Genomic DNA, 27,802 nt, shown 5'->3' with positions numbered 1-27,802 from the left:
TCATACATTTTCCTTTTATTTTGTTATTTTGTATTCTCCAAACATTTGCCAGTCCTGCAGAGATGAAAAATATGGTTTTAAACATCTAAGGAAGGGATTCTCACCCTGTTTCATACTGTGCCCTCTTTTCAAGCTTCATTTGACTGGATTTCCTCAGATGACTCCCAGAATTCTTTATACTGGTTCCCACAATGTTTCAAACATGGTGCGATGGAATCCGTGCAGTGGTTCTTAGTGTGCTTCTGGCATCTGAGGTGAGGATGATGAGTTGCAAGTAACTGAATAAATCCACTTCGGCAGAAAACTAGAGAAACGTGGCCTTTCCTCTCACTTATGCTTTTTCTATGCCAGTATAATTCATTGATTGTAATGGAGTTACTCCTGATCTACACCTGTGTAAGGAGAGAGTCAGGCACAGAGAATTGGCTCATGCTCTCAATTCCTCCAGAAAACTGCTGGTGACTCTTTTAAGTATCATAGCTAACAAAATGAGAACCACTGCTCTATAATATTATACATTTCAAAAGAAAATAATTTTTATGATTTTCTGTTTGTTACCTAAAAAAATGGACTATAAATTGTTTGAATTACAGTAGAATATCCAAGAGGTCAAAATCACCTGAGCTCTGGGGGCTAGGTGCTTTTTTTTCTGGTACTGGGGTGGTGTCTTCAGACGGATGTGGTAAAAGATCCTCATTTGTCAGTACTTTAGGTTTGTTAGTAGTAGTTGAGAGGTTTATGATTGGTTTCCATGGCTTTCCTGGACACTTTGGGACAGATGGTTCTGGGAGATCTGGCAACCCATCAAATAAAGGAATATTGGGAATAATTCCAGGGCTGTCTGGTTCTGCAGGGAGATCAGGGATCTCAGTAAAACCATCTGTTGGATCTACTGCGGACTGCTGAGTACTAGATAGCACATCTAGCTCTACCAGATCAGGCTTATGAGATTGTGTACCTTCGGTTATTTCAGCTACTGCAGCTAGCAGTGTCTCCTTTTGGTTAGTGACCTTCTCATGGGATTCTTCAGAAGACTCATCTTTTGAATGTTTATGTTTGTCCTTTATCTTCTTTTGCTTATCCTTATGTTTTCCATGCCCGTGCCCACATCCATGTTTATCCTCATGTTCATGTTCTGGTCCACACCCAATATCATGTCTGCACCTGTGTTCACCCTCATGTCCATGTCCACATCTATTTTCATGTCCTGGTTCATGCCCAGTATCATGTCTGCACCTACGTTCATCATCATGTCCATGTCCACGTCTATGTTCATGTTCTGGTCCACACCCAATGTCATGTCTGTGACCCTGTTCATGTGCTGGTTCATGCCTAACATCTTTTCCTGCCCCCCTGGCAGGGGCTTGTCCTTCTCTAGGTCCCTTTTCAATTTGGGGTGTGTGTTGAATGGTTTCAGCTTCCTCATATAGAGATCGGAAAGGAGTAAAGCCTGGAGGCCTTCTTGCTAATGTATTCTAAAAAGGAACAGGAGATATTAGACAAATATATTGCAATAATTTTAGTATTTACACATAGTACACCATTTGAAACAATTCTGCTTGTGGTTGCAATGTAAAAAGGTAGACATCTCTTGGCAAGTTTTTTAAAAAATAGTGCTTAAAAAGAAGGTGAGACGGGGTGTGTGTGTGGGTGGGTGGGTGGGTGGGGGTTCTTTGACTGCCTGCCTTAGTTTCAAATATTTGAGAACTAGCAAATTGCAGATGATGTGTAAATGTGAATCAATTAACAAAAATATGTTGTTAACAGATCTCGTGAACTAAGCTGGATAGCCATGTATATCTATAAGGGTGATAATAACAACACTTCATAGTGTTTTAGAGATTCTAGCTAAAGAAAACACTTCACTCATCACTGAAATCCAGCCACCTTTAGGATGGAATAGTACAGTACAGTAGGACAAGTGCTGACATGCTTTATAAGTGTATACAGCGGTTTTAGGCAGGGCTGGCTCCAGCATGTCTGCCGCCCCAAGCAAAAAAAAAAAAAAAAAGCCGTGATCGGCGGTGGCAGTTCAGCGGCAGGTCCTTCGCTCCTAGAGGGAGTGAGGGACCTGCCGCCCCCGAATTGCCGCAGGTGCCGCCCCTCTCCCTTGGCCGCCCCAAGCACCTACTTGTTAAGCTGGTGCCTGGAGCCGGCCCTGGTTTTAGGCCTTGGCTACACTTGCAAGTTACAGTGCTGTAAAGCCTCCCCCAGCGCTGTAACTCACTCCCCGTCCACAATGGCAGGGCACTTACAGCGCTGTATCTCCCTGGGTACACCGCTGCAGGTACTCCACCCCGAGAGGAATAACAGCTGCAGCGGAGTGGCTACGACTCACGGGTGTGAGTGTAAACGCTTGCGGCGCTGTACTAATCACCTTGTCAAGTGGCCAATCCTCTCCATTGTTGTGACTGGCTGCAGGAATGCGGAAGTGCCGGTTTCAAAGCTCGTACCACAGAGAAAAGCAAACAGTTTTCAGCTTGCTTTGAGTGAGTAAATGAATGAGCAGGGGGCCGGGCGTTCGGAACTTGCAAAATTAGGGTTACCATACGTCCTCTTTTTCCCGGACATGTCCGGCTTTTCGGCACTCAAACCCCCGTCCGGGGGGAATTGCCAAAAAGCCGAACATGTCTGGGAAAATGGCGGCTCTGCTCCTCCCCGACTCTTCGGCTCTGTTTAAGAGCCGGGCTGCCCGAGCGCTACCGGCTTCGGGCAGCTCCGTGCCTCCAGACCCTGCGCCGCCGGAGCCCGGGAGGGGAAGTGTCCGGCTGAGGGCGCAGGGTCTAGAGGCACGGGGGCTGCCCGAAGCCAGTAGCGCTCGGGCAGCCCGGCTCTTAAACAGAGTCGAAGAGTCGGGGAGGAGCAGAGCCACTGCGGCTGGAGGCTCTGCTCCTCTTCGGCTCTGTTTAAGAGCCGGGCTGGGGGCGCAGGGTCCGGAGGCATAGGGGCTCCCAAAGCCCGAGTGCTACCGGCTTCACGGTTTGCTGGGCAGCCTCCAGACCCTGCGCCCCCGGCTGGGTGCTTCCCCTCCCGGGCTCCAGCTGCGCTGGGGAAGCGCCGGCTGGGGGCGCAGGGTCTGGGGGCTGCTCGGCAAACCCTGAAGCCGGTAGCACTGGGGCAGCCCTTTCCCCCTGGCTGGGAGTGGGAGGGAGGAGGGGGTGGAGTTAGGGTGGGGAAGGGGTGGAGTTGGGGCGGGGCTAGGGGTGGGGAAATGGGCGGGGCCAGGGCCCATGGAGGGTCCTCTTTTTTTATTTATGAGATATGGTAACCCTAGCAAAATAGAGAGCTGACATGCTCCAAAAAGCACTCTCTCTCCCCCCACACTCCCTGTCACAATGCACCCCATCTCCCCCCCCCCCCCCGTTTTGAAAAGAACGTTGCAGCCACACGAATGCTGGGATAGCTGCCCATAATGCACCGCTCCCAACACAGTTGCAAATGTTGCAAGTGTGGCCACACCACTGAGCTGTCAGCTGTCAGTGTGGACAGACTGCAGCGCTTTTCCCTACTCAGCTGTATGAAGACAGGTTTACCTCACAGCGCTGTACAGCTGCAAGTGTAGCCAAGGCCTTAGACTGTGAACAATACTTTTGAATTATGGAACTAAAATGCTTCTGCTATAAGCACAGAATATCGTACTGAGGAAGGATTGTGATGCACACTTCAGTCTAGTCTCTAAGCAGGCACGAAACAAAGACCTGGATTATTTTATTAAGCGAAGTATTATTTATTGAATTTTTAGTTTCTGGTTTGAAGATCTGTATTGTATGGGGTCCCTAGAGAATAATAAACATAGGTTAATATCTATGCTACAAAACTTCTGTGTTTGATACCAGGTGACCAGAACGGAGCCCCCCCTGTCTAAACTAATATAGAACACCCTTTGTAAGAATATCCATTCAGCTGATCCACAGAAGTTTATTGCTCTTTCTACATCAAATATCCAACATGGTTTGGTTCCTGTCCAACCCCGTTTGCAAACTCAATCAACATACACATCTATGGGGATTGACGGTGCTCAGCATCTCACAGAATTGAGCATGATAGATCCTGCAAAGAACCAATCATCAGGCAGGCAGAACAGTCTCTATACTCATGGTAATGTTGCTCTCTTATTCTGCATCTTCTGCAGTTTCTCAGTGTATGTCTAAACTGCACCTGGAAATGAGCTTCCCAGTCCAGGACCACAGACTTGTGTTAGCAGGACTCCTGCTACTGCGTTGAAAATATCTGTGTAGACAATGCTTTGATGTTGTGACTTGGGCCGCGAGGCTTGCTTCCAAGTGCAGTGTAGACGTATCCTTACTTAGCCCAGCATCTCATCTCATGCATTGCATTAGCTCAGCCTGGATCATTGAGGTCAGAGGGCAAGAGGAATGGTCACATTACTAAGATGATTAAAAGTGATCATTTGCCTTTCTTTAAAAATACAAGATATGAGCTAATCTGAGGATAAAAACGTGAGCTAATCTGAGAACTGGATGTTTTGGGAGACAGATAAAGGGATACAAATATTTCCTCACTACAGATTTTGCATATAGAGTTGTAAGTAGTCTGAAATGAAATAATATATTTATTGAGAATGCGTACCTCCTTTTTGCTGCAGCTAACCTTAGGGCGTACTGTCTTTGTCTCGGGTGTCACATAAACTTGTGCTGTGCATTGCAAAGATTCCTGTCACCAAACAAACAAACAAACAAACAAATAAAGCTAACATGAGCTCTTAAAACAACAATATGTCACAAACATGGGAACAGACTTATGTATGAATAAGGCTATACAATTTTAGTGACCCTTTTAAAGACCTTATTATATTTGGAGCTTTATGTGAATATCTGTGGAATCCATCTGTCTTATCTGTTCAACTCATAACGCTAATTCTCAGCACTTTTCATCTCCAAAGTACTTTATAAGCATTAGCTAAGTAATCCTCATCGCACCCCTGAGGGTAGGTAAATGTTGATGTCATTATTGCTATTTAAGATGGGGAAATTGAGGTACAGAGAGGTTAAGGTCAAACATTTCAAAAGTGGCCGTTGTTACTAGGTGCCTCGGTGGAACTGACTTTACTGCCCCTTGCCATAGTATTTTTCAACCCTCAGAAATGAGCTCTTCCAGGTGGGAGAAAGTGTGTGTGTGTGTGGTGGGGAGATCCACCCACCACCACTCTGCTACAAACAGTCCCATCAGCATCATCCTCCTGACCAGGCTCTCTTCCCCAACCTTAGAAGTGCTCCCTCCAGCAGCCCTAACCCATTGTTCAACCCCAACAGCAGCCAACTGGCATACCTCCCTTTGCCCCAAGTGTGCCAGCCCCTAGCCATAGGAGCACTCCACTCCTGCAACATCAGCCTGCTCACACCCTGGTAGTACCCTCCCCCCCTTTCTTTTTTGAATCCACAACCCATAAAATGGTCAAAAAATTATCCAATTAGCTTTGCATTAAGCAGACAGATTGTGCAGTTGGAGTGACTCCACCAAAGCAACTCTTTCTGCTGTCCTTGGCAATATCTTGGGTCACACACAGAGCTAATGATAAAGGTAAAGATAATGCTCGGAGAGAAACTCCCTCAGTTTATTGAGGAATGACTAGCATTTATTGATCTGGCTGACTAGTGGTAGCAAAGGCCAATTGAAGTTATCTAATAAAAACACCAAACCTGGGTTGCTGGTTTGGTGGGCGTTATTTTTGTTTTTTGGGGTTTTTTTTACAACATGATCATCTCTGGTGCAATTCAATTGGATTAATTTGGAGCCTTCCCTCTGAGTTGGTGGTCTACAGCATCCCAATCACTTACACCGTCTATTGTAGCTGCACAATCTTCATTCAGTTTCTTGACATCTGTCTTTGAGCAGTTTGTCTTCCTAATTCTAAATGCTATATTATAATTTTGTCCAGCAACCACCTGAAAAATCAGTAAGAAGATTTTCCTCATTAAATGTGCTTTTATTACAAGAGGTTCACAGAAAAGACAGTGCTCTAAAAACTGAACACCTTCCCACCAGGGGTATATACATAAGAACACACAAACAAAACCCTTTGACAGTAAAAGTGACAATCAGTATACATTTCTAATTGACCTATCTTCTTTACTCCCATTCTACCCTCAAAAATCATCATAGCACTAAAATTGGAGGAGACAAAAAGGTCAAAAGAACGTGAGGTCCACAATTCTGGCTTTGTTTTACTGCATGACTGCAGGAATTTCATTACTAACGAAGGAAATAATTAAGAGACACCACTGTAGGGAGCCAAACATAAGGGAAGGGAAGTTAGGTGAGGTAAAATGAAGAGTCTGATAAATATAACCTCAGTGAAAAACAAACTATTTGCCAAACACATTAAAGAGCTAAACTGTAATGGTTCATTAATGTGCCTGGGACAGTTGATTTGTTGTTGTTATTATTTAGTATTTTTTACCACACTCCGAAGGGTGGTAAGCACCTCCCAGTAGAAACAACAGACATGGGGTGAAATTCTGGCTCCATTGAAGTCAGTGGGAGTTTGTCATTGATTTCAATGGGGCCAAGATTTCACCCACATTTCCTTCCCTGAAACTATTTATATACTAATTTCACTCATAATATAACAAGGGGGTTTCTCGACCATAGGGACAGAGTTGAAGAAGGAAGCACAGGTAAGATCAATAAGATCATGTGGATTGCTCTGCGAGGCTAGTGCATGCCATGGTGGGCTAGAAGTGTTTTTAATATTGTGATATTATTTAACAAATCTGTTAGCTGGCTAATTTTTTGTTGGCTTCACAGAAGAAGTGGGCCTTGGGGCCTGATCCAGTGCCCATTGAGGTAATTGACTTTCCATTGACTTCAGTGAGTGCTGAAACAGATCAATAAGGAAGCATGTCAATGAGGAGAAAGTGGATAGAGACCTTCCAGACCAGCTCAGGAAGGGTGAACCATGTGTCTGGGGCAATGTGGAAGAGGCACACAGACTTTTGTGGGAGAGGCAAACAATCAGGGTGTTGAGACTGATATTTTTGGTGAAGTGGAGAAGATGAGGATTGTTTTGTTTTAATCGCATACCATGTGTAAACTAGGGCTGTCAAGTGATCAGGGCCGGCGCCAGGTTTTTTGCCGCCCCAAGCAACAACAACAACAAAAAGCTGGAGTGCTGCCACCAAAGCAAAAGCAAAAAAACCCAACAAAACCTCAGAGTGCCGCCCCTTGAAAAGCGCCGCCCCAAGCACATGCTTGGGATGCTGGTGCCTAGAGCCGGCCCTGCAAGTGATTAAAAAAATTAATCATGACTAATTGCACAATTAAAAAATTAATCTTGATTAATTGCACGAGTAAACAATAATAGAATACCATTTATTTAAATATTTTTGGATGTTTTCTACATTTTCAAATATATTGATTTCAATTACAACACAGAATACAAAGTGTACAGTGCTCACTTTATATTTATTTTTGATTACAAATATTTGAACTATAAAAAATAAAAGAAAGTATTTTTCAGTTCACCTAATACAAGTACTGTAGTACAATCTCTTTATCGTGAAAGTTGAACTTACTAATGTAGAGTTATGTACAAAAAGACCCTGCATTCAAAAATAAAACAATGTAAAACTTCAGAGCGGGGGTGAGCAAACTGTGGCCACATCTGGCCCGCCAGCCGATTTAACCTGGCCCTCAAGCTCCCGCTGGGGTGCGGGGTCTGGGGCTTGCCCCGCTGGAGCACTCCAGCCGGGGAGCAGGGTTGGGGGCTGCTCTGTGTGCACGTGCCGCAGATCTGTGTGGCTCCTGGAAGCCCTGGCATGTCCCCTATCCAGTTCTTCTGCGTAGAGGCAGCCAGGGGGCTCTGCACGCTGTCCCTGCTCCAAGCACCACCCCCACAGATCCCATTGGCTGGGAACTGTGGCCAATGCGAACTGCAGGGGTGGTGTCTGCAGATGGGGCAGCGCGTAGAGCTGCCTGGACACAGCTCCGCATAGGAGCTGGATGGGAGACATGCCGCTGCTTCCAAGAGCTGCTTGAGGTAAGCGCCGCCCGGAGCCTGCACCCCTGAGCCCCTCCTGCCCCCCAACCCCTTGCCCCAGCCCTGATCCCGATCCCGCCCTCTGAACCCCTCGGTTCCAGCATGAAGCACCCTCCTACACCCCAAACCCCTCATCCCCAGCTTCACCCCAGAGCCTACACCCCCCAGCTGGAGCCCTAACCCCCCCCTCCCGTGCCCCAATTCCCTGCCCCAGCCCGGAGCATCCTCCCACACGCCAAACCCCTTGGTCCCAGCCTGGAGCACCCTCCTACACCCCAAACCTCTCATCCCCAGCCCCACCCCAGAGCCCGCTCCAGCTGGAGCCATCATCCCACCCCATGCACCCCAACCTCCTGCCCCAGCCCAGAGCCCCCTCCTGCACCCTGAACTCCTAATTTCTGGCCCCACCCCAGAGCCCGCACCCCCCCCTTCACCCCAACCCCAATTTTGTGAGCATTCATGGCCTGCCATACAATTTGCATACCCAGATGTGGCCCTTGGGCCAAAAAGTTTGCCCACCCCTGCTTTAGAGCCTACAAGTCCACTCAGTCCTACTTCAGCCAATCACTCAGACAAACAAATTTGTTTTCATTTGCAGGAGATAATGCTGCCCGCTTCTTGTTTACGTCACCTGAAAGTGAGAACAGGCATTTGCATGGCACTGTTGTAGCCGGCGTAGCAAGATATTTACGTGCCAGATGCATTAAAGATTCATATGTCCCTTCATGCTTCAACCACCATCCCAGAGGACATGCGTCCACGCTGATGACAGGTTCTGCTCGAAAACCATCCAAAGCAGAGCAGACTGATGCATGGAAGCATGTCCTCTGGAATGGTGACCGAAGCATGAAGAGGCATACGAATCTTTAACGCATCTGGCACGTAAATATCTTGCAACGCCGGCTACAAAAGTGCCATGTGAATGCCTGTTCTCACTTTCAGGTGACATTGTAAATAAGAAGCAGGCAGCATTATCTCCTGTAAATGTAAACAAACTTGTTTGTCTGAAGGACTTGTGGCACCTTAGAGACTAACAAATTTATTAGAGCATAAGCTTTCGTGGACTACAGCCCACTTCTTCGGATGCATCCGAAGTCCACGAAAGCTTATGCTCTAATAAATTTGTTAGTCTCTAAGGTGCCACAAGTCCTCCTGTTCTTCTTTTTGCGGATACAGACTAACACAGCTGCTACTCTGAAACCTTTGTTTGTCTGAGTGATTGGCTGAAGTAGGTCTGAGTGGACTTGTGGGCTCTAAAGTTTTACATTGTTTTGTTTTTGAGTGAAGTTATGTAACAAAAAACCCCTACGTTAGTGAGTTAAACTTTCACGATAAAGAGTTTGCACTACAGTTCTTGTATGAGGTGAACTGAAAAATACTATTTCTTTTGTTTATCATTTTTACAGGATAAATATTTCTAATAAAAATAATAATATAAAGTGAGCACTGTACCCTTTGTATTCTGTGTTGTAATAGAAATCAATATATTTGAAAATGTAGAAAAACATTCAAAAACATGTAATAAATTTCAATTGGTATTCTATTGTTTAACAGTGCGATTAATCTCAATTAATTTTTTAAATCGCAATTAATTTTTTTGAGTTAATTGCGTGAGTTAACTGCGATTAATCGACAGCCCTCGTTCCCGCAGCTCCCATTGGCCGGGAACGGCGAACTGTGGCCACTGGGAGCTGCAGGCGGCCGTGCCTGTGGACGGTCAATGTAAACACCGTCTTGTGGTCCGCCAGCAGATTACCTGCCCATGGGCCACGGGTTGCCCACCACTGCTCTGGAGCGTTACTCAGGATGTAAGTTAACAGATTCCTCAGGAAAATAGTGAAGGCTCCATTGCTTGGGATTTTAAAAACTACTGTAGGATAGACAACAGAGAATATATGGTATAGAATGCTTACCTGGAGGATGGACTGGATGATCTTACTCATAGGTCTTTTCTATTTCTGATGTTGTATGAAATGATGCCAAAAGGTTTGGTAAAGAAGAGGGTGTAACAAACACCAGATTCCTTAATCGGAACCCTGCCCTATTGTTTTGGGTCCAGATCAGACATAAAAAATATGTTGATGGATTTTTTTGGGGATCCTTTTGGCTACATCCTAAGATGGCTGAAATTTTCAAGAATGGGCATTCAGATACCCTGGTGATCAAAGTGGTATAAACACTTAGGCAGATAGACCAACTCCCAAGATTTCAAATCCAAATCCAAACCTTAACCCTGATTCGGTCCTGACCCCCGGCATCACCATATCCTTGGCCCATCTCTACGAAATATGGAGAGGTGGTCCTAAATAAAACTGAACATGAAAAGGAAAGAAGAATCCCAACCTGCACTGTGGCATGTACTATTACGTCAGCTTTATAATAGAAGTCGTCATGGCTCTCTTCATTATACTTCTCCAGGGAAGCCCTCAGTGGTTCCTCCAATTCTTTACTGTTAATTGGGATGGGCTTTGGACAGCCAAGACAAATGGGAGTCAATGCATCTGAAAGAAACATCAGGTTTCAAGTAACTCTAAGGAACAAAAGATTCAGTGTACATTGGGCTTGGGCAAACTATTGAGGGAGAAATTTATCTCTGCCAAGCCTGGCTATGTTTGAGTCTGCTAGGGTGGGACCTAAAATATTTTGGGGCTTGATTTGGTAGATGTTTGTGTTGTCACATCAATGATGTGTTCAGGATAAAGCAGAATTTAGGCGCTGAGGGTCAAACAGTGCATTTGATCAATACATTGCTCCTCATGGAAATGAGAGTAGAAATTGAGGGTGGCAAGTGACTGCTAGAGGAGAAACATCTGAACTTGGGTGATGGGCTGGACTAGAGGAAACAGGAGGCTCCTTTCATCCCTGAAATCTCTGAGTGCAATGAGTGATTGTAGTTTGAAGAATTACATAATCATTCCTTGAAGCAAAACAAGTCTATGAATGGGTGGGGAAGCAGCACATGCTACATGTAGTGACCCTGTACCTGCAGATCTAAAATCTTGGAATGGTAACAATCTATGTCCTAACAGAAGACTGGAAAGAAGTGACAATAAACAAAATGGTCTGGTCAGAGGTATGGTGCTGGGTAATAATCAGGTGTAGGTGGGATAATTTACCCCTGAAAAGAAACTAAGTGTCCAAGTTATCAAATTTAAGAATCGAATGAAGGACAGTGATGTAACATGAAATAAAAACAGCGATAGCACTAGTTGAATTCTTGAGTCCAGTTGACAGGTTCTGAGAGCACCAGCCAAAGTGGCTATGGCTCTTTGATTTAAGGAGGTGATGTACATACAAAATCAAGTTGTGAATGTGGAGTAATAATTTGTGCATGTTAAAGGGATTGTTCCTCTATGCCTTTTTTTTCCTTCTTCATATATCTGTATCTTTGTGAAAGTTCTTTAAACGGTGGTTCTCAACCTTTCCAGGCTACTGTACCCCTTGCAGGAGTCTGATTTGTCTTGCGTAGCCCAGTTTCACCTCACTTAAAAACAACTTGCTTACAAAATCAGACATGAAAATACAAGTGTCACAGCACACAGTTACTGAAAAATTGCTTACTTTCTCATGTTTGCCGTATAATTATAAAATAAATGGATTGGAATATAACTATTGTACTTACATTTCAGTATATAGTGCATAGAGCTGTATAATAGCGCCTTTAATGTAGCTTATTGTAAAACTAGGCAAATATCTAGATCAGCGGTTCTCAACCAGGGGTCTGGGCCCCCAGGGGGCTGCGAGCAGGTTTCAGGGGGTCCGCCAAGCAGGGCCAGCGTTAGACTCACTGAGGCCGAGGGCAGAAAGCCAAAGCCCCATCACATGGAGCTGAAGCCCGGGGCCCTGAGCCCTGCCACACACGGCTGAAGTTGAAGCCTGAGCAACGTAGCTTTGTGGGGGCCCCTGTGGCATGGGGCCCCAGGCAACTGCTCTGCTTGCTACCCCCTAATGCCAGCCCTGGCTTTTATAGGCAGAAAACCAGTTGTGTGGCACAGGTGGGCTGTGGAGTTTTTATAGCCTATTGGGGTGGGCTTCAGCAAGAAAAAGTTTGAGAACCCCGATCTAGATGAGATGACGTACCCCCTGGAAGACCTCTGCATACCCCCAGGGTATGTGTACCCCTGATTGAGACCCTCTGCAGCTCTACTACTTGGAGGGGTAGATCAGAGCTCCTGGGGAAATACAGTTCTTCTGGAAACACGACAGACAAAACTGCTTACTGAAGATACTATGTGATAATGACTTCTCTTTAAAGGATATCTCCTAATGATAGTGGTGATGGTGGAGGAGGAAAGAAATAGGGGGGTTTATTTTACCTGTAAATAAAGTTTAGAGGGATAAGTATACTCTCTGAGCTGCCTTGCTGATCTTCATGGTGGGTTTGACCTTGAGCTTAACCCTGCCGATCCCCATTCAGGGTTCAGCGGCCAGCTTCACATGTCATAGATGTATGGCAGCGTAAAGATCAGAGAAGAGAACTTTCCCCTGCATTTTCAATACTTGTAGGAAATGAGAAAATTATCTGTTCATATTCCATTGTGGGGGGAAAAGGCCTTATTGTTTTGCTGTGCCAGCAGAGTAGCTTTTCCCCTTCCATGATTTTTTTAGCTCCTTGGCCTTTTTATTGTTCATCAGTTTGTAATTGTAACCAACTGTTAACATTTTTGAATTGACAGATGGTTGTCACATACCTGGAAACTTGCATTTCTGTGCAACATCCACAAGTGTGTCACTAAGATCCACGTAGGCCTTGGCTTCACAGGTACCTACATGCTGGGTTGGGGGGGGGGGGGAAAGCTCTTTATTTTCTCTTAGAAATACGGAACAAGCACATTTGTAAATGTCCTGATGCCCTCCTTCACAGCAAACAAACGCTGGGTCGTGCAGAGAGAGATGAGAGACCTACTTGTGTTGTCTTGTACACTGGTCGGTCTCCATTGTCTCCAGTGCATTTTCTCCTGATCTACACTGGTGTGAATGAGATCAAAATCGGGTTCAGTGATTTATGATCAGGAGAAAAGATGACCTTGGGAAATCCTCCTGAGAAAATCGGAAGAACCCTTTATAGATAGATATTGATAAAAGATTAATGGGACCGGTTTTGACTTGGTCCTGAAAGGTACTGAACAACTCCCTTGACTCCCTTTAACGTCAATGGGAGGTTAGAATGCTTAGTACCTACAGAATCATACCCTTGGGGTATGTCTACTCTGCAGTGTAAGACCAGGGTTCGAACTCAGGCTCAAGCCTTACCCTCTTCTGTCTACACACAACCCAGGGCTCAGACCCAGGACCCCCCAGGCATGGAGGGTCTGAGCCTGAGTCAAGCCAGGACCCAGGATTCAGGCCCTATTGCTTGGCTGTGTAGATGCAGCCCCACTGGAGTCATGCCCATGAGGTTCTGGGAGCCTGGGTGAGTGCGATTTGTGGTCAGACAGAAGGGGAGTTAGGCTTGAGCCTGAGTTCGAACTCTGGGCTTACACTGAAGTGCAGACATACCCTGAGGGGCCAGTCTTTCTAATACTGCTGTGAGCAATTTCCGGGGTGCACACTAGTAAAACTTGCAGCATAAGAGAGCAATTCAGAAGTACTGGTGTGAGGTTACAACTACTGGAAATGTGCTGAAGGGACTTGCTTATCCTGCTAATACCTACCAATGGGCAGCTAAGTTCAGTGGTTCAGGTATTATATGGCTAAGGCCCAGTCTTACAGGCCATATGTGGGTCAATCTTACATGCCATTACTGGTAGCCTTCCTGAATACATGTGACATAGGCAGATATCCCATTTGACAGATGGGGAAACTGAGGCTCAGACGGGGTAAGTGACTTGTTGAATGTTAAAGAGCAAGTCAGTGTCAGAGCCAGAAATTGAATCCAGATAGCCTGCCCCTGCCCCGTCTTCTTTCACTATGCAGTCATTTCTCATCCTTTCCATCAACACTTCTAAAATTGGGTAGCATTCTCAAGGCACCCATGAGCAACAGGAAAGGTATTCTGCAGAGGCGCTTGTTTGTAACAACTAGTTTTTGGTGAAATATGAGTTTTGGTAGCATGTTCTTTTCCATCCACAAGACAATTTTTGCCACCACTAGCCGCAGTTGGGGAGAAAAAGAATGACTGTTTCAACCATTCTCCTGAAAGATGTACCTATAACCAAGGCAGTTGGTAACTTATGGCACAGCCTAGCTGGAGCATGTGTATTTATTTATCATATCATTAAAAGTTTTCCCATATAGACTGGAGTGCAGATAACAGTAATTTAGCAACTTGCTTTTCCTAAGAAATATCTGCCTGAAGCATTTTAATTTCCACATTCCTGCTCTCCCAATGCAGTTCCCTTGGCCAGGCTGCATAAGAGAATTTGCCTTTTTAGGCTTTGATTCAGCAAAGGACTTAAACATGTGCTTAAATCCATTCCTAAGGAGCACGGCACTTAAGCGCATGTTTAACTTTTAAGCCTGTGGTTAAATTCCATTGACTTTAAGGTTATGGCTACACTGCAATAAAACACCCCTGGCTGACCTGTGTCAGCTGACTTGAGCTTGTGGGGCTCAAACTGCGGGACTATAAAATTGCAGTGTAGACATATCTTAAGTTAAGCAGATGCTTAAATACTTTGCTGAATCAGAATCTTAGTAATGAATTACCAACGTAAGAAGCTGTTTTGATAAACTGTACGTGAATACCACTTACACCTCCAACAAGGGGTTTGCACTCAGGACTTAAATCCTGAAAATTATTCTTGGTGCAATTAGTCTCCTCGACTTCATATTCAACTGCATAATTCCATCCAGCCACCACCTGGAACAAATATTTAGGAGATAATTCAATATATATTTGAAAGAAAAACTATTAAATAAAATCACCAAATAAATAGCAAGATGATAATACTTTGCCCTGTAATACTGTAATGCCTTCCATCCAAGGGTTTCAAATTGCTCTGCACTCATCAAACCACACCACAGCCCAGTGCAGCAGGAAATTATTATTCTCATTTTACAGAAGGGTAAACTGAGTCAAAGGGGCTAGCTGTGAAATTTGTAACCAGATCCAGGTTCAGATTCCAATCCTCTCCCCCACCCACTTCACAGTGCAGGGTTTCTTACATCTTCCTTTGAAGTATCTGATACTGGCTACTGGACTAGAGGATACTGGTCTGATCTGGTGTGGCAATTCCTATGATCCTAGGTATAGCACATGGCATAACAATATCTGAATAATGCAACTCTGAGTTGTAGGTGTCATTTATTATCAGGTGTGCTGCAATTATTATTTACTAAGAATTGTATCTGCCTTGGGCATTTTCTTCTATCTTGTTCAGGATTTTAGTCACTTTCTTGTTTGTTAAATGGCAACTTCCAATAATATCTGCTGTAAGGATGCAGTTTACCTAATCCACATGAATCCCAAATACTCTGACTTTATGCAAGTGAAGTTCTGAAAGGGGAGAGGCAAAATCCATCCCCCAGCCTGGACCCAGGATGCCAGGATGCAGCTCACTGTTTGTGGCTACTGCTCCCAACTCATGGAACAGCAGAGTAGCCTTATCCGCTCTACAGCACAGCAGACCTAATCCCATTGACTTCAATGGATTTTGGATCAGGCCCTATATGCAGAAGTGATAGGGATGCTGGATCAACATAAAAATACATAATATTCCTTCCCCAGTCCATCCCAATGAAATCCTTTAATTAATTTATTCTAGTCTGACATGAAGACTGTTTAGAGTGCGTAGGTGGTGTAGCAATCCCCTCTCCAGCTGCTCCACTGCAACCCCCCTTGGATTAAGGAATGTGTAGGCCCCTGTGTCTTGCAGCTAAGGTGATCGATGCCATTAACAAAGAAAGGGCGGAAATTGGTTTCTTAATACAATTGATTTGGTTCATGATATTTTGAGCAAATTAAACCGCTGCTCAAACTGACTTGTGCAACACCACAAAAAGATAAATGCATAGAAATATGCAAAGGAAAAGTAAACATAGATTGCGTGAAGTTATACAATACTTAAAATCAAATCAGAAACATAGCTTAGAGCTCTGTCATACCGATACCTAAGCTGAGTCCCTGGCACAGATATGTGACCCTTTCATGGAACACAAATTGACATGGAACTTTGGGGACTTGAATGGGCATTCCTTGTATGCTCAAAATTCCCACTGAAGACCAAAATGCAAAATCCACTTCTGTCTCACAGGCAGAGTGTGGGCTTTTTATTTTTCTGAACCACTTTCTTTCTTTAGACTTGTCTAAACCACAAAATATACCAATTGCTGACAATATAGGTTGGTGCTGTGTACAGCTGTACCAGTGCTGGACACTGTTTTAGTTGAAACTGGAGACAAGGACAAACTATGTTCAGTAGCAGTTCAGAAGCCATGGGTAAAACCACTGAAAATCAGGCATTTAGCCTTTTGTGCCTCCGTGTCCCCATCTATAGAAGTTAAAAGTGTTATGTTACATATTTTACTATGGTAAAATGGAACTAACTACAGGTAGATATAAAGAACCAAAGTACCTTCTTTTATAAAATAAAGAAAAAATCTGATATACAAACCTGCCTGGAGGCTTTTATTATTTTACCAACTTCAAAAAGGGAGGATTGGTCACTCTGATGATTAAAGAGCTGAATAGCATATCTCAAAATGGGTAACAATTGTAGGCTGTTCCCTGGTATGGGATGATAGCATCCAAGACATGGGGCATGGGAAAGAATCACCTTTCCTTCAGCTGAAAAAAAACAAACCAACCAAAAAATTCAGCTTTTTGCTTAGTAAAACAGCTTTGATTGTTTAGCTTCCAATTTTTTTTGTGAACAAGCGAGAGAGTTTAAGGAAGAATCCTCATTCCTTTTGATTGGCGAAGAGCTTGAGCAGCAAAATACAGATCCAGATTTCAGCCCCCCCCGGTAAGGATATTCAAGGTGTTCAGAACCAGGCTTTTTGGCTCAGTTCAATATAGTTATATGGGCACCTTTGAAATCTGGATCCAGATCTGAGTTCAGATGCCAAACCCTGCACCCACCCAAGTTCAGGAGTCTTTGGATCTAAAGTTTTGTTTCCGGCTCTTCTCTACTTTTAATGTGAAAATACAGCATGCAGCTTTAAAACTGTGCAAGAGAGGAAGTCATCCATCAGCCCCAGCCAGCAGCTGCAGTAAAGGGAGATTCCCCAGGAGGTTGTGGTTTTTACCAGAGAGTTCATGCTCAATGTGCTTGTACTCCACATCACACTGTAATGGAAAACTTGACATTAAAATTTCAGTTGGCACCTTTTGAGGTGGGCCATCATGACTCGAATCTCCCCTACAGATGCAGGTCCAGCTACTCTTCAGATGCATTGTCTGAACTGCCCCAGCGTAGGCTGTCAACCACTTACCAGGTGTAATCAACTTTCAAGCACCACCAACCTGGGCTGGATTTGAATAGGTAATCTGGAAGGAGGAGGCTCCAGATTCTGTTCCCTGCCACTAATCTTATTAACCCCCTTTCCTGCCTTGTAAGCATGGGTTGGATTTTCATAAATTAATTTCATAGTTCAGTGCATAAATGAATTCCATAATTCAGCGACCTTGAGAATCAACGTGAGACAATATCAGATCTCTATGGAATTTAAGTAAAATCTGTGGGCCAGATCCTCTGCTGGTGGGAACTATGCCAATTTACACCAGCCAAGGAACTGGCCCAATATCTCTTTAAGGACAAGTTCCACTAGTGAAGGCTGAGCAATATATTACTCACTCATTAGAGACTGAGCTGTGAAATCCTTCACCAGACTGACCCGATTGTTTACCTCTTCCTGTAGGGGTCATTGGACAACATTTTGCTCTGACCAGGGTAAATCTGCAGTAACTCCTCTGTAAGTAATTTACCTACTCCTAGTGTACACCAGTGTAGCTGACCTTATTGTCAGTGTGTGCCGTCACAAATCAGAATGCAGAAAAACATCCTGCGTATCCTGTTCTAAAGTGATTGTGGCCTTACCCACAATTTTAGCTCTTTCCACGAGCAATGAAGAACCTCTACACTTTTTGCAAAACTGCAGCTGTGCCTCTGATGCTGTGCAGCTGATATATTCAATTAAAATGTAGATTTTCAGCTTTCAAAACAACAAAATCAAAGGCATCCCTTCCTTGAGTTAGCCACGGAATGCACATCCCGCTTATTAACCTTCCTGGCAACTAGATGTCACCATTGCCTTATAAATGTATCTGAAACAGAATATGATTTAGTTGGTAGTAAAACATGGACACTGAGTAAATTTGAGCAAAACCAGTTTAGCAATTTTTGAGTATGAAGAAAGTGAAAACGATACATTTTTGCCATATAGCAAAGCTATTTGAACGTCTGTTGTGCCTCAGGGGATGGGGATAGAGACTTATAATTTGGGGGATATCCAGTCCATAGGTCACAGATGTACCTTGGTCCAGTGAAAATCAGTTTTGATTTGACTGAAATGTAAAGGATTAAAAAACATTCTTCATGCAGACTCTGGTCATGAGCAGCAGGTATAAGAGGCCAGGGAGGCTAGGCCTCACCAAACAGGATGTGGCGTACCTCCCCTTTGGAGGTGTGCTGCTGGCATGCTGTCTTTGGAGTGCTGCCTCTGAAAGGATGCCCCGGCCGGGGCCCCGTCTGCGCTGCACTCCAAGACCCCTCTCCTGCGTCCCGCTCTTCTCCTGTGGTCCCGACCACACTGTTCCTCTTCCCGTCCCTGTTCCACTTCTTTCCTGAGGTATCCACCGCTCACACTTCTCCTTTGCTTCCCCCGAGGCCCAACCACCTGCCTCTCCTGCCTCTTCACCCCCTCCCCCTGGCCCCACTGCCTGCTGCTTGCGCCTCTTCACCCCTAGAGGCAGAGAGGTGTGGGCAGGGGGATCCTCGGGGGGGACGGAGCAGAGAGGTGAGAACAGCGGGTGCGTGGGGGTTTTCGGGGAAGGGGGCCAAGCATGAGCAGGGTCTGGGGCAGAGTGGGGGTGGGCCTCAGGGTGGAGCAGGGGGCAGGACCACACCAGTACCAGTGGCCCCCCACACTTCTAGGGAGGTTCTGGCACTCACGCCCAGCCTCCCCAGATGCAGGAGTCACATGCCGCCCATGACTCTAGTTTTCATTACATGATAATAGGTATTTTAAATAGCAATATTCCAGTGTTCCATTGGCACAATACATGCTTGCATAAGGAAGTGGAGTAGAATTTCATTTTTAATCTGTAGTTGCCTGTGGAAAATAATTTGTGAGGTTATGAATGGAATGATGCAGGCTCCTACCTTTAAAATTACCTGAGAAACAAGATAGGTGAGGTAAAATCTTTTCTTGGAACAACTTATGTCGGTGGAGAGTAGAGAATGTGCACCAAAGAGAAAATTCAGGACATACACCTTAATGCACTTAAGTGAGGTATAAGTGGCCAGGGAGGCTAAGCTTCCCCGAACAGGCTGTGGCGCACCTCCCTTTGGAGGCGTGCTGCTGGCATGCCGTCTTTGGAGCACACTTTGCCTCACTTTCACTAAACAAGGACACTCAGCCAGAGAAGTAGATTGCATCATGGAATAGGTTACCCGAATACTTTGGGAGAACAGAAAAAAAAACGCCCACTAATTGCATACCTTCAGTTGTTACCCCTACTACCAGACACTAGAACCCATATGGATTATCATCAAACAATTACAACCCATATTTGATGGAAGAAAGAAATCTTTCCTGAACCAGCTCTTCTGGCCTTCAAAGAACCCCCAAACTCATCATTAGAAGCAACCTCCCCACAGACCAGGACATCTCAACTCAAGGCAGCACCAGACCCTTCTAGAACAACAGATGGAAAACCTACAGACATATCTCCATGGTTATGTTGGTCAGTACCCTCACAACACACCTTTCAAGATCCATGGGTCCTTCATCTGCCTATCACAACATGTGGTGCATCTCATCCAGTGCATCAAATGCCCCAACAACTACTATGTGGATGAAACCAGACAATCAGGATGCTCTTGAATGAACTCACACAGAAAAATGATAAAAGACAAAAACACCTTATCACGCATAGGCAAACATTTTTCACAAAGCAATCACTCCACAGCTGACCTGTCAGTCCTCATCCTCAAAGGAAACATGCACAACACCTCCAAAAGACGAGCCTGAGAACTTAAATTCATAACTCTGTTGGACACTAAGAAGTCTGAACTGAACAGAGATGCTGTTCAAAGGATGCTCAAGGATTGAACTCACAACCCTTTGGGTTAGGACCCCCAATTTGAGAAACACTAATCTCCCCAGAGAAATCTGAATGGTATAGGCTAAAAGCATATAAAAGACCAAATTTCACAGAGGGAGACCAGATTTCACAGTCTGTGGCACGTTTTTCATGGACGTGAATTTGGTAGGGCCCTATTTATGACCTATTACAACAATTTGTAATGCAAATCCTATGCCTATTAACTTTCCATTGCCCTGTGACTGCAGAGGTGTTAATTGTTTGCTTCATTTTTAAGTGGTCTCCTACAAAATGTGTGAATCCCTTAAGCTTAACAATCTGTCCCACCGTGTGTTTAGTTTGGTCACTCTGGTGAACTTCTGTAGACCTGAGGAAGAGCTCTGTGAAGCTCAAAAGCTTGTCCTGTCCACCAACAGAAGTTGGTCCAATAAAATATATTACATCACTCACCTTGTTTGTCTCATATCCTGGGACCAACACAGCTACAACAACACTGAAAACAACGATTTAAAATTACCTGGAAGTCTCAACAAAGTTATTTTGCAATTTGTAGTTGTTCTTTTTATTCAACACAACTATATAATGCCACTCTGAGCAGTTACATACCTGGGATAATTCTGCATTCTTGTGTAACGTTACTGATTTTCTCAGTCTCGTCAACATAAACTTGAGCTGTACATTCGCCTGATTCCTACAAACATAGATGACACCATTTGTCTTTAAGCCACCTGATGCAGAAATGCAGTTAGCACCATATTTATGCTGTGAAATACTCCTGTGGTAGTTTATTGCAATAATAAAACACAACTGGGAAGTGTAACCAACGTTTAGTGGACAAAAAGAATACAAACTGATAGCATTTACACCTGTGCAATCCCATTGACAGCAACAAGGGTTATACACTTGTGAATGAGGGCATAACTTGGCCTGCAGGACCTTACTTGCTGTGATAGCATGCAAGAAGGGATTGCCCAGCTTGACTGTCAGACACCAGGTTGGGTTTGAATGGCTATCAGTGAGGAATAAGTGAGAGGAGAATCAGGCTGCATCATTTTACTTGTAAACAAAGCACATTTCCTCTGCAACTCCACTGAGATGCAATAAATATGGAATCCCGCAATACCATTTTCAGAGTCACTTATAGCAGAAGTGCTCTCTATCCCCAAGAGTCTGGTATCTTGCTGGTTACATTGCTACTTCCGTATATAGAGTTTTTAAAAAGAAGGCAGCCACTTACAGCTTCTGCAGATGCTCTGTAATCACAATCTTGCCAGAGTTTATCTCCCCCAACAGCACAAGAGCTCTCTCTTATTCGGTACATCACAAAGAACTGTTTTCCAGGGCCTGCCTGGAGAAAACAAGATGCAAGTCATCATTTGCATAGTGATAAGACAGCAAGTCATTGGAGGGGATAAGGGTTTCAAAGGGCTTTCATACTGTATTGTGTAGAGCAAGGAATGATAAAGTGTGCTTTAAATTAGCTAATGTCGCCATTGAGCAGATCTCCAAAATCTTTCTGACTCAGTAATTAACATATCTAATTATATCATTTGTTCTATTTAGCCGCTGCCTAGGTTGTTCCACATACTGTCTCTAGGATGAAAAAATAGTGCAAGAAAGCAGTCATGTTTTCAACTCCTTTATATCCTAGTATTTCAAATGCTCTCTGATTCAACAAATATGAGCTGCTGCTTAGGTGGTCTGCAGCTCTACCATATTGGATTGTGCTTGTGTCAGCCTTTATTAATTATAGTTGGGGCTGGTCAGTAGAAGGATGGGATCCTTCTGAGAAAATACTTGAGATGCTGCTAATGTGGTGTTGGTAATTCAGTAGGAGGCACTTCCTCCTACCCTCCAAATTCAATAGTGAATCAATGCCCTCAGGTGGCATCAAAAGGCACTGCAGTTCTTGAAGATGTATCTTTTGGATGACAATTTTTAGTCACTAGGAATCCTGCGGCATTTAATAATAAAAGATGAGTTATTATATTAACTTCTGTTCTTGGCCAAATTTGAACATGGGGAATTACATTCAGCAGAATTAAACTCTCCCTGCAGTTTCAATTGGATATAGCAAGAGGATTATTGTCTTCCTTATACCACAGTTAACTCAGTTAAAGTCTAGTTGATTTTAGTGGAATTATGATGGATTTACACTGGTGTTATTGAGAGCAGAATTTGGCCCAGTGTTCTTTCTCACTTCCTGTTGTGCACAAAATAGTCGCTCCAGCTCAGTGGTGCATGAAATAATTTCCACAGGCTGTAAAGCAGGATGAAAAAAACACAATGGGCTGAATCCTCAGCTTGAGTCATTGACTTTAATGGAGCTATGCCAATTTATACCAGCTGAGGAGCTACAATGGGCCCAATTCTGCCCTCTGTTACATTGGTGTAAATGTGGAATAACTTTACTTCAGCGAGTAACAGCTGTAAATGAGAGAAAGGGCTGGCGCCGTATGTTACATTGTTTGTTATTTTATTTCATTATTATTGCCACTAGCTATGTCTTTTATTAGGGCAGGCTCAATCTTCCACTAGCTAGCCTTTATGTTTAATTATCTTATCAACAATTAATGTACATGAACGTGTACTAATAAGCCATTTACTTGATGACTGCAGCACTGCAAGACTGGTGATAAGAGAAATCTAGACTATATTTAGAAGAAGAATTAAGAACAGATCAAATCTCTCTTGTGGGCTTTGGCAATCCTCCCTCTTGCTCCTCCCTTTCTCTCCCCCCAACATAGACGGATCAGAAATTCAAAGCAACACGTCATTTTCACTTCAGAGCTTCTGTAAAATTAAATCAGTGTGTCTAGATAAGGAAAGGCAAAGAGTGACTGCAATAAACATGTATATATTAAAATTAAAATGTCCAGCATAGACTGTTATGAATATTAACAATGTGTATTACCAGAAGACTAGAAAGGAATGAGGTGTCATTAAGGCTCTTATTCTGCAAGGACTTATGCATGTGCTTAACATTAAACATGTGAGTAGTCTAATTGAAGATGATTGGACTTATGTGCTTAACATTAACAAATGCAGTGTTTGCATAAGTGGGACTTTAGTATTTGATACTGTGCTCTGGGAGTCTCTTCAAGTGCCTCCACCCACCTTTCTCTAGCATGAACTGATTCATAGCAAGTCTAGAAAACACAGGAAATATTTTTTACTCTGTTTCCAGAAAAGACAATGTCATCTAGTGGTTAGAGAAAGGGAGTCTAGATATCAGGAGATGTGGGTTCCAGTCCCACCTGTAACACTGGCTTACTGTATGACCTTGAGCAAGACACTTCACCTCTCCAAGCTCAGTTTCTTATCTGGGTAAAGTGCTTTGAGATCTTTGAGTGCTAAATATTCTTATTAATATATTGTTTCTGATTATCTACATTTTAAAATCCAATGCAGTAGAAAGACGTTAATGTTGTTCCCAAATAAAATAGTGCTTATCATTATCCTTATAGCAACATCATCATTCTGTGGTTCTCAGGAGTAAATACTCTTTTGTTAGACTTGTCACCATATAGGAGCAAGAAACTGACTGATGTTTTAGGTAGATATGTGACTCAGGACTGGAGACCATCATAATATTCACAAATGATTCAAAATGTTTCTATCATTTGTCAAATCAGTTATTTGCAACTATATTTTCCACATTGCAACCATTTTTTTTCAAGACAAGATCACATCAAGTTTCTTTTAATAATAAGTATGCTTCTGTTGGAGACCTCAAAGATTCCTCCCTATATATGGAGATATACCTATCTTATAGAACTGGAAGGGACCCTGAAAGGTCATTGAGTCTAGCCCCCTGCCTTAACTAGCAGGACCAAATACTGAGTTTTGCCCCAGATCCCTAAGTGGCCCCCTCAAGAATTAAACTCACAACCGTGGGTTTAGCAGGCCAATGCTCAAACCACTGAGCTATCCCTGTCCCAATGGGTAAATGTTAGTATCCCCACATAGTGACTTGGTAAGGTGACAATGTTGGGTCAGTGGTATAGTTGTGAAAAGAAACCAGGTTTCCTTACTTAGTCCTGCAACCTATTGACCCCTTAGTACTGCAAGCGAAGGCACTTGAGAGATCCTGCCATATAGTGCAAACACAGGGCCAGATTCTGATGCCATTTCTCATGTTGAGTAGTTCGTTACTCCTTGAGTATCCCCCTTGATTTCAATGGAGCTACTTTACTCACAGATCTTTTAGTACTTTCCTCGACCTAATTACAAGAATTTAACGTTTTTTTCGTAGGGCCAGATTTTGAACCCTTTACTCACCTCAGTGAGCATTTCCTGGTAGGAGTAATCCCACTGACAGGAACTGCTTACTAGTGTGAATAAAGGCTCAGTATTATTAAGGAACAGGAGAACGACACAGAACCAGATTCTGTTACCCTTTTTCATGACGATTAGTACCTTACTCTGCAACCAGTTCCTTTGATTTCATTGGGACATCATGCAGACCAAGGTGCGATTCCACGTAAGGGAGATGGGCAGAATCTGGCCATAAGTAAAAAAAAAAAAAAATTCAAAGATGCTTTTTGCAAAGTTTACTTACTATTCTCTTGGCTTCCATCACCATGTACAGAGCAAACTGGTTGCCATCTGTTTTGTCTCCATTATATTTTCTCAGTGCTATGTCCACAGCTTCAAAGACATTAGGGTCATCACAGTCTGCATCCTGGGTTGCAAGAGGCTTGGCTCTGCTAGAGAAAAAACTGCAGCAGAGAACTAGCACCGTGGAAAGTTTCATAACTGGACAAAGAAGCCCCCTCTGAAATCGGGGGACTCTTCCAAATACAAATGAAAAGGGAACCCCTGGTAGGGATTTAATAACCTCTTGTTTTTTTTTCAGAAGCAGTCGGTCAGTAAACAGAGTAAGTGGGCAAATGGGGTTGGTGGACTCTCATCATATCCTGTTTGCCTAGCAAACAACCCTCTGGGTTTATCCAAACAAACTTTGTGCAGTCACTTTAATGACACCAAGGTTGTCCACCTGCCATCAAGATAACAGAATACGCCTCTGCACATTAGAGTCAGAGGGTTAGATCATAGAATTGGAAGGGACCTCAGGAGGTCATCTAGTCTAACCCTCTGCTCAAAGCAGGATCAATCCCCAGACAGATTTTTGCCCCAGATCCCTAAATGGCCCCCTCAAGGATTGAACTCTCAACCCTGAGTTTAGAAGACTAATGCTCAAACTGCTGAGCTATCCCGCCCCTGAATCCCCAGCATCAGCAGCACGAAAGTCTCAGAACATTTAGTAGTCCTCTCGCTCCTGGTTACTTTTTGACATAAAAACTCCCACTCTGAATGAATTATTACATAAGGCTTATAAAAACACCCAAAAGGTCATGTCATGTCCCAGAGACAAGAAGTGCTGGTTCTGGACAGCAGCACTGTGATCTTCAGGGATCTGTTTACTAATAAGGTGCAAGACTTCTAAGAAGCAGGGCTGGCTCCAGGCACCAGCAGGGGAATCATGTGCCTGGGGTGGCACATGCTAAGGGGCGGCATTCCGTCCATGTGCCATTTTTTTTGCTTCGGCAGTCCGAGCGGCTTTTTTTTTTTTTTGCTTGGGGCGGCAAAAATGGTAGAGCCGGCCCTGCTAGGAAGTCAGCCCATGTATCAAAAATTACTCTGCACAAATGTGCATAACTGACTAATAACACTTAACATTTAAAACACGCTTTACAATCATTGAACTTGTCTTGCAGTTGGAACTGCTAGTGCCGACGCTTGCAACCCTGTGGATCCTGCGTCTGGGCCATAAACAAATCAGTCCTCACAACTCTCTGGTGCGCTAGCTAAGCCTTATTAAGCATATGCTGAAAATGAGGCACAGAGAAGTGAAGTGACTTACTCAACCTAATGGTTTTTTAACTTAGTTTTTTTGTTGTAATTTCCTAGGTTTAAAAAAAAGCAAACTGAAAAAAGAGAAAGTCCATCATGTGGTATCATAATTACATCCGCTTGGGTCATCAGCAGGACTGGAACCTTTAGTTCTTCTGCGAGTGTTTGTTCATGTCCATTCCAATTAGGTGTGTGCGCGCTGCGTGCACGGATGTCGGAAACTTTTCCCCTTAGCATCTCTCATCGGGACGGCAGAGGAGCCCCGTAGAGTGGCGCCCTTATGGCACTGTGTATAGTACCCTGCCAGCCCAACCCCCCTTCAGTTCCTTCTTACCATCCGTGGCAGTGTTAGAACTTGCGAGTGATCCCTTAGCATTCTAGTTTTACCAGTTAGACAGTTTGTTGTTAAATAGTAAGTTAGTTAGGTACAGTTTAGTTAGACGTGACTGGGATTTAGTTCCAGCCGCAAGCCTTGGGCTGCGGGGCATGCCGCAAGCCCAGGGATTTAAGGCTTGCGCTATCTGCCACAAATCTATGCCCAAGAGTGACCCCCACGACTCCTGACTTAGGTGTCTGGGGGAGGCACACCAGGCTGAGCACTGCAAAATTTGCAAGGCCTTTAAGCCCCGAACTAAGAAAGAGAGAAACTTTCGTCTTAAGCAGCTGCTCATGGAGGCCGCATTACAACCAACGTCCCCAGACCGCCTGGTGCTGGGCCCAATCTCCTCGGTGAGAAGTGCCCCGGCATCGGTACGTGATTCGGCACTGGGCTCTAGAGATCCCCGGCACCATAAATCCCAGGCACCAAGACAAGCTGACCAGCCCTGGCACCACTCAACCTCCCCGGCACCGGCCAAGCAGCATAAGAAAGGGGAAAGAGGACGATCCCCTCAAAGAGTGTCCAAGACACTCAGACAGGCTCCTACAACTCAGAGGCAGGACTCTGTTTCCCATCAGGAGCCAGCACCGTTGATTCTGGCACCAGCGCCCAGCGACTCCAGTGCGGACCAGTGTCTAGAGGAGGTCTTGGAACCGCCCTCCATGCCTGACACATTTGAGGCTGCAAAGGACCTCATTGAACGGTTGGTGCCCAATCCCCTCCCATGCAGGGAGAAGCCTCCAGCACCGTCCAGATGGGTGCCGTCCAGAGGGAGACCGGCAATGGTGCGCCGCTTGAGGTCACCAATCCGGCACCGCTCAGGGCACCATTCCCGTTCGACTCGCCACAGCGCCACTCCCCGGCACTGACAACCCCACATGAGGTTACGGCACTGGAGGAAGAAGCGTCCTCAGCACCCACACCGAGGACCCGGCATCGCTTCACATCGTCCTCGGCTACTCGGCACCAAAGCATGGTACCAGCCACTTCCCCGGCACCGTATTCTCTAGGACGGTCCAGATCTCGGAATAGCTGGTGCCACTCACTATCCCGATCCTCTCGGCACTGGTCCCTGGCCCGCACCTCTTGGCACCCCCCAGGGGCACAAATATCATCGGCATCGCCTTGGTCCTCCCCTTCAGCCTCCTCAGACTCTAAAGCCGACTCAGGCCGCTCGAGTTATAGCAGGCACTGGACTAAGAGCAGTAGAGTCCCACACAGCCGCAGTGGCTGCCTCCGGGGAAGTGGCCCTTTTGGACCCCCTGGGCCTATCACCAACAACAGGGCACATTTTCTAGAGCCTCCAGGTCAGTGCACTCAACACGACGCCACTCAAGGTCACCAAATAAACGCACCTTGA

The 27,802-nt window shown here is 44.6% G+C and overlaps 1 protein-coding gene across 1 annotated transcript; it reads right to left on the bottom strand.

The window, feature by feature from the left end:
* Window positions 1-27,155, bottom strand: KNG1 (kininogen 1). Its single transcript, XM_024107396.3, has 10 exons — window positions 24,769-27,155; window positions 21,445-21,555; window positions 20,814-20,898; window positions 16,555-16,727; window positions 14,694-14,801; window positions 12,691-12,772; window positions 10,343-10,500; window positions 5,799-5,906; window positions 4,591-4,674; window positions 1-1,475 (listed from the first exon to the last, which is right to left on the bottom strand). The coding sequence occupies exons 1-10, from the start codon at window positions 24,961-24,963 to the stop codon at window positions 588-590; spliced, it is 1,992 nt and encodes a 663-aa protein (XP_023963164.2). The 5' UTR covers window positions 24,964-27,155; the 3' UTR covers window positions 1-587.
* Between the last annotated feature and the right edge of the window lie 647 nt (window positions 27,156-27,802).

The sequence above is a fragment of the Chrysemys picta genome, chromosome 9 (assembly GCF_011386835.1).
Source record: "Chrysemys picta bellii isolate R12L10 chromosome 9, ASM1138683v2, whole genome shotgun sequence".
NCBI classification, from domain to species: Eukaryota; Metazoa; Chordata; order Testudines; family Emydidae; genus Chrysemys; species Chrysemys picta.
This window is presented reverse-complemented; position numbering and strand designations above follow the sequence as displayed.